The sequence below is a fragment of the Salmo salar genome, chromosome ssa13 (genome assembly GCF_905237065.1).
Source record: "Salmo salar chromosome ssa13, Ssal_v3.1, whole genome shotgun sequence".
Lineage (NCBI taxonomy): Eukaryota > Metazoa > Chordata > Actinopteri > Salmoniformes > Salmonidae > Salmo > Salmo salar.
Window position 1 is genome coordinate 28,823,159 of NC_059454.1, and position 12,940 is coordinate 28,836,098.

At 46.3% G+C, this 12,940-nt stretch overlaps 1 protein-coding gene across 4 annotated transcripts in view; it reads left to right on the plus strand.

Annotated features, from left to right (window-relative positions):
- Nucleotides 1-405: 405 nt before the first annotated feature.
- The window catches only part of LOC106566818 (solute carrier family 2, facilitated glucose transporter member 1), a 29,956-nt gene continuing 17,421 nt past the window's right edge, over nucleotides 406-12,940 (plus strand). Inside the window, exons 1-2 of one of the 4 annotated variants that reach the window (XM_014135246.2) lie at nucleotides 8,036-8,152; nucleotides 8,302-8,425. In XM_014135246.2, the coding sequence (XP_013990721.1) occupies nucleotides 8,408-8,425 (18 nt within the window). In that variant the 5' untranslated portion in view covers nucleotides 8,036-8,152; nucleotides 8,302-8,407. Of the gene's footprint in view, nucleotides 643-8,032; nucleotides 8,426-12,940 lie in introns of those variants that run through there. The other 3 variants (XM_014135244.2, XM_045693111.1, XM_014135248.2) reach the window with 3 other exon arrangements.

Sequence of the window (12,940 nt, forward strand, 5' to 3'; positions counted from 1 at the left end):
GGCTAGGTGGGACAACCACATATCACAGGCATACAGTAGTAAGTAAACTTTTCCTCAATAAAGTAGCTATCAGCAAAGTCAGAGCAAAGAGGGGGCTTCAAGTGTTGGTTAAATATCTTTTTGGGGAGGGGGTGGTTGAGGTGAGGGTTTATTTCAGATAATCTTTGAAGAGGTATGGTTTCAGGTGCTTTCGGAAGATGGGCAAGGACTCTGCTGTCCTAGCTTCAGGTTCCACCATTGGAGTGCCAGGACAGAGAAGAGCTTGGACTGGGCTGAGCGGGAGCTGGCTTCTCGTAGGGGTGGGAGGGCCAAGAGACCTGAGGTGGCAGAACGGAGTGCTCGGGTTGGGGTGTAGGGTTTGGGTATAGTGGTAGGGAGGGACAGTTCCTCTTGCTGCTCCGTAGGCAAGCACCATGGTCTTGTAGTGGATGCGAGCTTCGACTGGAAGCCAGTGGAGTGTGCGGAGGAGCTGGGTGGCATGGGAGAACTTGGGAAGGTTGAAAACCAGACTGGCTGCAGCGTTCTGGATAAGTTGCAGGGGTTTGCTGGCATAAGGGGGAGCCCTGCCAACAGCGAGTTGCAGTAGTCCAGATGGGAGATGACAACTGCCTGGATTAGGACCTGCGCCGCTTCCTGTGTGAGGTAGGGTTGTACTCTACGGATGTTGTAGAGCATTAACCTGCAGGAGTGAGTTACTGCTTTGATGTTTGCAGAGAATGACAGGGTGTTGTCCAGGGTCACGACAAGGTTCTTTGCACTCTGGGAGGGCGACACTGTGGAGTTGTCAACCGGGATGGAGAAGTCTTTGAGCAGGCAGGTCTTCCGCTGGAGGAAGAGCAGCTCTGTCTTGTTGAGCTTGAGGTGGTGGGCCGACATCCAAGCTGAGATATCTGCCAGGCATGCAGAGATGCGAGTCGCCTCCTGGGTGTCAGAAGGGGGGAAGGAGAAAAGTAGTTGAGTGTCATCCACATAGCAATGATAGGAGAGACCATGTGAGGATATGACAAAGCCGAGTGACTTGGTGTATAGAGGGAAGAGGAGAGGGCCTAGAACCGAGCCCTGGGGGAGACCAATAGTGAGAGTATCCTCTCCACGTCACATGGTAGGAGCAGTCTGCCAGGTAGGATGCAATCAAAGAGTGTGCAGAGCCTGAGACGACCAGCCCTGAGAGCGTGGAGAGGAGGATCTGATGTTTCACGTGTCGAAGGCGGCGGCTAGATCTAGGAGGATAAGAACAGAAGAGAGAGAGAGTCAGCTTCGACAGTGCAGAGAGCCTCTGTGACACAGAGAAGTGCAGTCTCAGTTGAGTGACCCGTCTTGAAGCCTGACTGGTTAGGGTCAAGAAGATCGTTCTGAGAGAGATAACGAGAGAGTTGATCATAGTGAAAATTCACTTTGTCTGAGAAATACAGAGAATTTGACCCTAATAAGATGTACTAGCTATTATTTTTTTAAGGCTATAGGCCCATTATCGTATCCAGTTGTTATAGCCAAGGTCAAGAGAATATATAAGATGCACGTGCCTAGGTTAAACGTTATGCAATTATTAAGAGGCTAAGGAACAAAGAGCTAATATCTTGCAATGTCCTTCTCAATGTCCTAGCATTAAATGATTTAGTTAACCTTAGCTCAGAGAAGCACAGTTAGAGACCGAGCATACATGCTATGTATATTGCTAACAACATTTACTGTTAGACACTTCACCAAATAATAATAAGTAATATTACTCAGAAATGTGAGGACTACGGTTCGTATCCATTTAAAAATAATCCGATTTATTACAGTTATGCAATAAGAATACAATTAACAAATGGTACATATCAGAAACCTTCACGATAAAAATAAGAAGTCTTAGCAGCATAGAAAATTCACCGCTACGACATACAAATGTGCATAAGGAGATCAGTTTTCCTAAGACTCCATGAGTAATGTTTAAACCCAGTTTTTGTTATTATTCCAAGAGCGCCAAATCCTGGTATCTCCAGTCTAATTAACATCACTTTGTATGGCCCAAAACATTAAAACAAAGACATGAAAACAACACACACATTCTTGGATCTAGTCATCACAACTCGTCGTTAAAGGTAGACCAAGGCGCAGCGTGTAAAGTGCTCATATTTCCTTTATTAATGAAAACACTTAAACCAAAATAACAAAAATGACAGCCAACAGTTCCGTGAGGTACACTGACAAAACGGAAAACAACTACCCACAAAACCCAAAGGAAAAACAGGCTGCCTAAGTATGGCTTCCAATCAGAGACAACGATAGACACCTGCCTCTGATTGGAAACCATACCCTGCCAAAACATAGAAAACAAAACATAGAAATCTAGAAAAGCCCACATATAAACAGAAAACCCAAAACCACCCAAAACAACCACCTCTCATGCCCTGACCACTCTACTATGGAAAATTACCTCTTCCAAGGGTCAGGACGTGACAGTGTCCCCCCCCCCCTCAAAGGTGCAGACCCCGACTGCACCCAAACAAAAACCCACAAAAACAACCCCAAACACAAAGGGAGGGAAGGGAGGGTGACAAACGTCTATGGCGGCTCATGTGCTACACCCAGAACCTTCCTCTCCCTCCGATCCTCCAGCAACGCAGGTGGCTCCGGCTCAGGGCGTAACCCCCGTTCTGCCTGCAGATCCCTCCGCTTCTGTAACACAGGCCTGTGGATCATTATCTGAGGAATCGGACTGTAGATCATTACCGGAAGCTCTGTGCTGTAGACCACCGCTGGAGGTTCTGACCAACAAGCCGCCGCTGGAGGATCCGGGCTGCGGGCCGCCGCTGGAGGCTCCGGGCTCCGCTGGAGGCTCCGGGCTGCGGGCCGCCGCAGGAGGCTCCGGGCTCCGCTGGGGGCTCCGCTGGAGGCTCCGGGCTCCGCTGGGGGCTCCGCTGGAGGCTCCGGGCTGCGGGCCGCCGCTGGAGGCTCCGGGCTCCGCTGGAGGCTCCGGGCTGCGGGCCGCCGCTGGAGGCTCCGGGCTCCGCTGGTGGCTCCGGGCTGCGGGCCGCCGCTGGAGGCTCCGGGCCGCCTCTGGAGGCTCCGGGCTGCGGGCCGCCTCTGGAGGCTCCGGGCTGCGGGCCGCCTCTGGAGGCTCCGGGCTGCGGGCCGCCGCTGGAGGCTCCGGGCTGAGGAGCGTCGCTGAAGGAAGAGTGCGAGGAGCAGGCACAGGACGTACTGGGCCATGGTGGCACACTGGAGGGAGAGTGCGCAGAGCAGGCACAGGGTACACTGGGCCTTGGAGGTGCACTGGAGGTCTGGCACTTAGGGCTGGCACAACCCGTCCTGGCTCGATGTTAACCATAGCCCAGCAAGGGCGGGAGCTGGAATAGGCCACACTGGGTTGAGCTGGCGAACTGGGGTTACCGTGCGTAGAGCTGGCGCAGGATAACCTGGGCCGAGGAGACGCACCGGAGACCAGGAACGCTGAGCCGGCGCACTCCTTCCTGGCTGAATGCCAACTCTAGCACGGCAGCGGTAAGGAGCTTGTACCGAGCGCACCGGGCTGTGAGTGTGCCTGGGCGACACTGTGCGCCCCATCGCATCACACGGTGCTTCTACAGTCACTCGCTCCCCACGGTAAGCACGGGGAGTTGGCTCAGGTCTTAACCTCGCCTTCGCCAATCTACCCGTGTGCCCTCCCCCAAAAAAATTTCGCTGCCTCTCGGCCTCTTCTTGCTTGCCTAGCCGTTCCTCACAGTATCATCATTCCGTCTTCACTTCCTCTATCTCCCTCTGCGGACGGAGATACTCCCCAGGGCTTGTCCAGGGTCCTGCCCCATCTAGGATCTCCTCCCAGGTCCACTCCTCTGAACCATACTGCTTGGTCCTGCTCTTCCTCCTGGAGAATGCCCGCTGCTTGGTCCGTTGGTGGTGGGTAGTTCTGTCACATCCGTCGTTAAAGGTAGACCAAGGCGCAGCGTGTAAAGTGCTCATATTTCCTTTATTTATGAAAACACTTAAACCAAAATAACAAAAACAACAGCCAACAGTTCCGAGAGGTACACTGACAAAATGGAAAACTACCCACAAAACCCAAAGGAAAAATAGGCTGCCTAAGTATGGCTTCCAATCAGAGACAACAATAGACACCTGCCTCTGATTGGAAACCATACCCGGCAAAAACATAGAAAACAAAACATAGAAATCTAGAAAAAGCCCACATATAAACAGAAAACCCAAAACCACCCAAAACAACCACCTGTCACGCCCTGACCACTCTACTATGGAAAATGACCTCTTCCAAGGGTCAGGACGTGACAGTGGGAATGTCTCTTCCTTGAGATTGCCACAGATAAGTTGTTTGACCCCTGTGATAGCCCACAGATGGTGTCATTCTACCAATACTCGGCGCCAGCAATTCACTAGGCGCATCTTCATCACTGGCCTTCATCATCGTTCACATTTGTTCACTCTCTTTATATTTCCACTACAACAGCATGCTCAAGTGTTTTGGAAAGTACATAAAGAAGGGATAAAGGTCTATAGTTTTTGACCTCAGATGAGTCGAGTGTTGGTTTCTTGAGGAGGGGAGCAACTCGGGACATTTTGAAGTCAGAGGGGACGCAATCAGTGGTCAGGGATGAGTTGATGAGGGAGGAATGGGAGAAGGATTTAGCAGAAGGGAGAGATGATAGGATAGAAGACGATGGAGTGGTGGGAGAGATTGCGACGGCTCATGACCATCTGGGTAGGGGCTGAGTGGCTATGGTTGGTGGAAAGGGAGAGAGAAAAGGAAACAAAATAGGGATCAGGGGGGTTGCAGTGAGAATACTAGGTGAACAGCCTCTAGTATTGCTTGCCTTGTGAGCGTATTGCTTGCCTTGTGAGTTGGAGGGGATTGACAAAGGGTGAGGTCAAAAGAGGCAAGGAGTGGAAAGAGAATTAATCGAAGGCAGACGTCAAGAGGTTGAAGTCGCCAAGTACAAATAGTGATATGCCATTGTCAGGAAATTTGCTTTTCAAGGTGTCAAGCTCATTGAGGAACTCTCTAAGGGCACCTATTGGGTGATAGAAGACAACAATGTTAAGCTTTAGTGGACAAGTGACAGTGACAGCATTGAATTCAAATGAGGAGATGGACAGGTGAGAGAAGAAGAAAATAAAACATCTTCACTTAGGAGAAATGAGTAGCCCTGTGCCACCACTGCGGTGACCAGATGCACTTGGATTATGAGAGAAAACGTAGTCAGATGAAGAAAGAGCAGCTGGATTGGCAGTGTTCTCTGGGGTGATCCATGTCTCTGTCAGGGCCAAAAATTCAAGGGACCGAGGGGCAGCATAGGCTGAGATGAACTCAACGTTCTTGACCACAGATCAGCAGTTCCAAATGCTGCCAGAGACCCAGAATTCCACATGGATTGTGTGTGCAGGGTACACTAAATTAGAAGGGTTGCAGCCAAGGTGTGTGGAGCGTCTGTAAAGCCTACAGGGAGAAGAGCAAACAGGTATAGAACACACATACACATAGTTGCCAAAGCTACAAAAGAGTGTCATTCATTTTCAGGCGTTTTCAAGACAGAATTTACAGTCACCTCAGGCTCCATACTCACATAGTTATTTCCATAATGTTCATTATTTGTTTTAAAAGTGGACATTACCAGGCCACTGACAGTAACATGAGGCCATAGCCTACACAAACAGATTTTAAGAGTCTATATGAAACATGTAATGTTCATGTGAGGGACAATTTCTCCTCCTGATGTTCAACAGGTTCACTTCTCAAACTATTTACAATGTCAATCTTGTATTAGTGGTGTGGCTAATTTGGCAAAGAGGTAGATTTATGTGTTCTGAAAATATTTTGATATCATGCCATCACAGATCTGGCACCTGAGGGCTGTGGCACCCATCTTACAAAGTAAAGGTTGAATAAAAAATGTAATAAAAAATATATAAACACATCCAGGAAAGAGCAGCTTAGCATTACCACGATACAGGAGTAAACAGCATATGACTGACAGGAACAACTTCTATGGAAATGTAGCCGTTTTTTCAAAATGATAATTTCTTGCAATTCTACACTTTTTGTCCAAGGGGTGGAGAGGAAATTGTGCAGTTTTAAAGCAAATGTCCTGCCATTCCACACATTTTGCCATGAGTTATGCAATATTCATATGATATCTGAATGAGAGTGACAAACAAAATCAATGGGGGCCCACTGGATGTCAGGGCCCCTGGTCACAGGTACTCAGTCAGTAATTCGGCCACTACAAGGTTTAGATAACTAGGTGAGTCTAGCCAGCTATCTATAAAATGTTAGCTGACATGGCCTAATTAAGTGACTGTCAGTAACTGATACAAGAGAGTAACTGCTGCTTTTTCATTTATTTATTTTTGTTTTGGTGGTCCCCTAGCGGATGGTTGTCGCTTATGTCTAGAAACGGCACTGCTCAAATCATTGCTGCCAGTACGACTCCTGGGTCAAGTCATCGTTCCTGTCAGTCGTGTGCTGTTTACTCCTGCATCAACGTTCATGCCAAGCTGCTCGTTCAAGGATTTGTTTATTTATTTATTTTAGTCAGTCAACCTGTATTATGCTGGCCCAAAACAATGGAGGGAATGTTCTGATCAGTGGTATAGTGATTGGTAAACACACATAAACACCCTAGTGTTTGTCTTATCAGAACAATCTGACATCTAGAAAAATCCAGAATAATTATTGTGGGAGTTTGTATATTAATTAAAAGCTCCATCGCCTATTTTGGAAGATATCTGCCATGGAGCCAGACCTGCGATTGGCACGATATCTAAATCTTTTTATATAATCTGTGCCAAATTTGGTGCTTTTATCACAAACTGAACAAGTATTATGCTTAGTCACCCCAAGATATGGTCTGATTTATAAATGTCCTCACTGCTTGAACATTTAATGAATCTAATCCCCATGTAACTCAACAATGGCCATGTTCCTAAATCAACGCTGGGCTAGTATGCACTTCCACCAGAGCACATGCCACTCAGTTACTTTCAGACCAGCCCTACATCTAAACATCTTGTCTTTGTCTTTGCTTTCTTACAAGCCCTTAACCAACAATGCAGTTTTAAGAAGTTAAGAAAAAAAAGTGTTAAGTAAAAAATAGATGGGTAAAAAAAATAGAAAATAAAACTAACAAATAATTAAACAGCAGCAGTAAAATAACATAACGAGGCTATATACAGGGGGTACCGGTACAGAGTCAATGTGCGGGGGCATCGGTTAGTCGAGGTAATTGAGGTAATATGTACATGTAGGTAGAGTTAAAGTGACTATGCATAGATAATAAACAGAGAGTAGCAGCAGCGTAAAGAGGGGTCTGGGTAGCCCTTTGATTAGCTGTTCAGGAGTCTTATGGCTTGGGAGTAGAAGCTGTTAAGAAGCCTTTTGGACCTAGACTTGGCGCTCCTGTACCGCTCGCCGTGCTGTAGCAGAGAGAACAGTCCATGACTAGGGTGGCTGGAGTCTTTGACAATTTTTAGGGCCTTCCTCTGACACCACCCGGTGTAGAGGTCCTGGATGGCAGGAAGCTTTGCCCCAGTGATGTACTGCACTGTACGCACTACCCTCTGTAGTGCCATGCGGTCGGAGGCCGAGCAGTTGCCATGCCAGGCAGTGGCGCAACCAGTCAGGATGCTCTCGATGGTGCAGCTGTAGAACTTCATAACAATTTCATGAAAGACATTTGATGAAGGTAGGCTTTATAACGCCTTTATTTCACCTCATGAATATGCCTCCGTTAATTTAAAATACCTTCTGCACACATTGAAGGCTTTACCTTTTAAAGTATCCTAACAATACATAATATTACAGCAATACGGTACAGTAACTAATGGAAAATTGAATTGCTAATCTATTAACAAGTACTCTTGCCTTAGAAAAAATAATTCTAGTATCTAAGTAGCACATGCAACATAAATATGGACTGAAGTGGAAAATAGCTCTGTCCATCAGAGAACTTTCTTCTACAGTCGTACGCAATGAGCTACGTCATCTGCCGAGCTATCCACAGCCAATTAGAATCATATTTTACAAACAGGCTCTCTCCCACTCCTCGGAATCGCTCGCTCCGAAGCTGCCGACAGCCAATAACATTGAAAGCTGATTGAATAATATTAACCGGCTTATGTCCAGTAAGAACGTATCAATGGGAGCCTATAACGAACGGTAGGTATACTTGCGTATCATAAAATAATAAGTAAAGACCGCATAATGAAAATGTAATAATGAATTGTGGATTTTAAATGTTTTTTAAAAACTTTAATATCAGTATTTACAAAGGCTAACGACGGTGTAGTAAGCGCTGTGGATTTTAGTTTCTTCACTGGAGATAAAAGGATCCTAGAAGACTCTTCTGCATAATTGTGTCCTGTCTTCTGCGAGGTATCCCGACAACCATCGATACTTCACTGATCAATCACTATGGAAGGCGAAGGAAAGGTAATGACAAAGAGATACCCCAAAACTGGTGAAATTAGCCGAGTAGCCAAAGTATCGTGATGGGCAAAGATAGTCTTGTTAGCATGTACAGTTTGGTTTGTCTGCATGACTTATGGATAGTCTACTAATGTTAACTTTTTTGCAGAGTATATGGAATAGCCTGGGCTGCACTTGGGCACATGCCATGAAACGACCCGACACAAAGGATGTTTGTAATGTAAACCTTTGACAATGTCTAGTGTTGTTGGGTTAGGGTTCAACGGGATGGTTCAATTTGTTTGTGGGACCAAAGTCTCAAACTGGCATATCAGTCTAGACTGGATCCTTATACTTAAAGCAGAGTCCATGATGGATTGTTTATTTTGTAAATTACATACAACGAAATGCTTACAATTCTTTACTTTATTTGAGCTAGACCAAGTGTCAAAACATCTACAGTTGAAGTCAGAAGTTTACATACACTTAGGTTGGAGTCGTTACAACTCGTTTTTCAACCACTCCACAAATATCTTGTTAACAAACTATAGTTTTGGCAAGTCGGTTAGGACATCTACTTTGTGCATGACACAAGTAATTTTTCCAACAATTGTTTACAGACAGATTATTTCACTTATCATTCCCTGTATCACAATAACAGTGGGTCAGAAGTTTACATACACTAAGTTGACTGTGCCTTTAAACAGCTTGGAAAATTCCAAAAAATTATGTCATGGCTTTAGAAGCTTCTGATAGGCTAATTGACATCATTTGAGTCAATTGGAGGTGTACCTGTGGATGTAATTCAAGGCCCACCTTCAAACTCAGTGTCTCTTTGCTTGACATCATTGGAAAATCAAAAGAAATCAGCCAAGACAAGAAAATAAATTGTAGACCTCCACAAGTCTGGTTTATCCTTGGGAGCAATTTCCAAACGCCTGAAGGTGCCACGTTCATCGGTGCATACAATAGTATGCAAGTATAAACACCATGGGACCACGCAGCCGTCATACCGCTCAGGAAGGAGATCTAGAGATTTACATTTACATTTTAGTCATTTAGCAGACGCTCTTATCCAGAGCGACTTAAAGTAGTGAATGCATACATTTCATTTCATGCATTTTTCTTTTTGTACTGAATGAACGTACTTTGGTGCGAAAAGTGCAAATCAATCCCAGAACATCAGCAAAGGACCTTGTGAAGATGCTGGAGGAAACGGGTACAAAAGTGTCTATATCCACAGTAAAACGAGTCCTATATTGACATAACCTGAAAGGTCGCTCAGCAAGGAAGAAGCCACTGCTCCAAAACCGCCATAAAAAAGCCAGACTGCGGTTTGCAACTGCACATGGGGACAAAGATCGTACTTTTTGGAGAAATGTCCTCTGGTCTGATGAAACAAAAATAGGACTGTTTGGCCATAATTACCATTGTAATGTTTGGGGGAAAAAGGGGGATGCTTGCAAGCTGAAGAACACCTTCCCAACCGTGAAGCACGGGGTGGCAGCATCATGTTGTGGGGGTGCTTTGCTGCAGGAGGGACTGGTGCACTTCACAAAATAGATGGCATCATGAGGTAGGAAAATTATGTGGATATATTGAAGCAACATCTCAAGACATCAGTCATGAAGTTAAAGCTTGGTCGCAAATGGGTCTTCCAAATGGACAATGACCCCAAGCATACTTCCAAAGTTGTGGCAAAATGGCTTAAGGACAACAAAGTCAAGGTATTGGAGTGGCCATCACAAAGCCCTGACCTCAATCCTATAGAACATTTGTGGGCAGAACTGAAAAAGCGTGTGCAAGCAAGGAGGCCTACAAACCTGACTCAGTTACACCAGCTCTGTCAGGAGGAATGGGCCAAAATTCACCCAACTTATTGTGGGAAGCTTGTGGAAGGCTACCCGAAACGTTTGACCCAAATGAATTATTCTGACATTTCACATTCTTAAAATAAAGTGGTGATCCTAACTGGCCTAAAACAGGGAAATTTTACTTGGATTAAATGTCAGGAATTGTGAAAAACTGAGTTTAAATGTATTTGGCTAAGGTGTATGTAACCTTCCGACTTCAACTGTATGTGTGTGTGCGTGTGCGTGTTGCCGTCCTATGTCAATGGTGCATGCATCTCTCCTGACTGACAACATTTGAAACGAATCATGTTATTTTATTACTTATTGCTCAGCCTGAAAAATTATAGGCAGAATCCTAGTTAGATAAACGCCTTATATGTTATAATCACCAGATTAATTAATGCCTTTTGGGGAACCGTGTCCCCGTATGGCAGTAAACACATGGTAATATTCCTACACATATTAAGCCACTTTTCAGCATCCTTATACAGTACATTCGGAAAGTATTCAGACCCCTTGACTTTATCCACATTTTGTTACGTTACAGCCTTATTCTAAAATGGATTAAAAATGAATAAAAACTCAATACCCCATAATGAAAAAGAAAAAAAGTTTTAGACATTTTTGCAAATGTATTAAAAATAAAAATGAAAATATCACATTTACATAACTTTTCAGACCCTTTACTCAGTACTTTGTTTCAGCACCTTTGGCAAAGATTACAGCCTTGAGTCTTAGGTATGACGCTACAAGCTTGGCACACCTGTTTTTGGGGAGTTTCTCCCATTCTTCTCTGCAGATCCTCTCAAGCTCTGTCAGGTTGGATGGGGATTGTCGCTGCACAGCTATTTTCAGGTCTCTCCAGAGATGTTCAAGTCCGGGCTCTGGCTGGGCCACTCAAGGACATTCAGAGACTTGTCCCGAAGCCACTCCTGTGTTGTCTTGGCTGTGTGCTTAGGGTCGTTGCCCCAGTCTGAGGTCCTGAGGCCTCTGGAGCAGGTTTTCTTCAAGGATCTCTCAGTATTTTTCTCTATTCATCTTTCCCTCGATCCTGACTAGTCTCCCAGTCCCTGCCACTGAAAAACATCCCCATACCATGATGCTGCCACAATGCTTCACCGTAGGGATGGTGTGAGTTTTCCTTAGTTTGACCGGGCAGCCAGCTCTAGGTAGAGTCTTCTTCCATTTAAGAATGATGGAGGGCACTATGTTCTTGGGGACCTTCAATGCTGCAGAAATTGTTTTGTACCCTTCCCCAGATCTGTGCCTCGACACAATCCTGTCTCGGAGCTCTACGGACAATTCCTTCGACCTCATGGCTTGGTTTTTGCTCTGACATTCACTGTAAACTGTGGCACCTTTATAGGTGTGTGCCTTTCCAAATCATGCCCAATCAATTGAATATACCACAGGTGGACTCCAATCAAGTTGTAGAAAGATCTCAAGGATGATCAATGAAAACAGGATGCACATGTGCTCAATTTCGAGTCTCATAGCAAAGGGTCTGAATACTTATGTAAATAAGGTATTTCTGTTTTTTACTTTTAATACATTTGCAAAAATGTCTAAACCTTTTTTCGCTTTGTCACTATGGGGTATTGTGTGTAGATTGATGAAAGGTTGTTATTTAATCCATTTTAGAATAAGGCGGTAACGTAACAAAATGTGGAAAAAGGGAAGGCGTCTGTGTATTTTCAGAATGCACTGTAATTATATGTGCCTTAGGAGGAGGCAAACATTCACTGTCTCTGAATTGTGTGGCTGGCTAGTTGTATAAAACAGAGGTTGCCTTGGTTCATCTGTCGTGCGTGTGTAACAGTATAGCTTCAGTCTGTCACATCGGTCGTCAGGAATGGACCAAGGCGCAGCGGGTTGCGTGCTCATCATTGTTATTTATTAGTGAACACGAAAAAAACAAAGAAACACGACAGTACAACAGTCTTGCAGGCTATACTAAAAGGCTGGGCCGGAGGACAGGCGGGCCGCTCTGGCTGGGCCGGAGGACAGGCGGGCCGCTCTGGCTGGGCCGGAGGACAGGCGGGCCGCTCTGGCTGGGCCGGAGGACAGGCGGGCCGCTCTGGCTGGGCCGGAGGACAGGCGGGCCGCTCTGGCGGCTCCTGACTGGCGGGCAGCTCTGGCGGCTCCTGACTGGCGAGGCTGGGCTGACGCACTAGATGCCTGATGCGTTGGGCTGGTACAGGCCGTGCCAGCCTGGAGACACGCACCTCAAGGCTAGTGCGTGTAGTGGGGAACACTGGACCGTAGAGGCGCACTGGCGGTCTCGAGCGCAGGGTTGGCATCACCCCTTCAGGCTCGATGCCCACTCTCCCCTGGCACATGCGGGGCGCTGGTACTGCGCATATCGGCCTGAAAATACCAGGCCTCACCACAGCACCTACCCCAAAGCACGGGACTTGTCCAGTCTGTTTCTATCCAACAAGGGTACGGGGAGCTGGCCTGGGTCTCCAACCTCGCCCCGTCAAACAGCCCTTGTGCCCTCGGGCTCCCATACCCGCCATGTTCCCCAGTCCTCGCCAGAATTCCTCCGCTGCTTGGTCCTGGTATGGTGGGTAGTGCTGTCACATCTGTCGTCAGGAATGGACCAAGGCGCAGCGGGTTGCCTGCTCATCAATGTTATTTATTAGTGAACACGAAAAAAACAAAGAAACACGACAGTACAACAGTC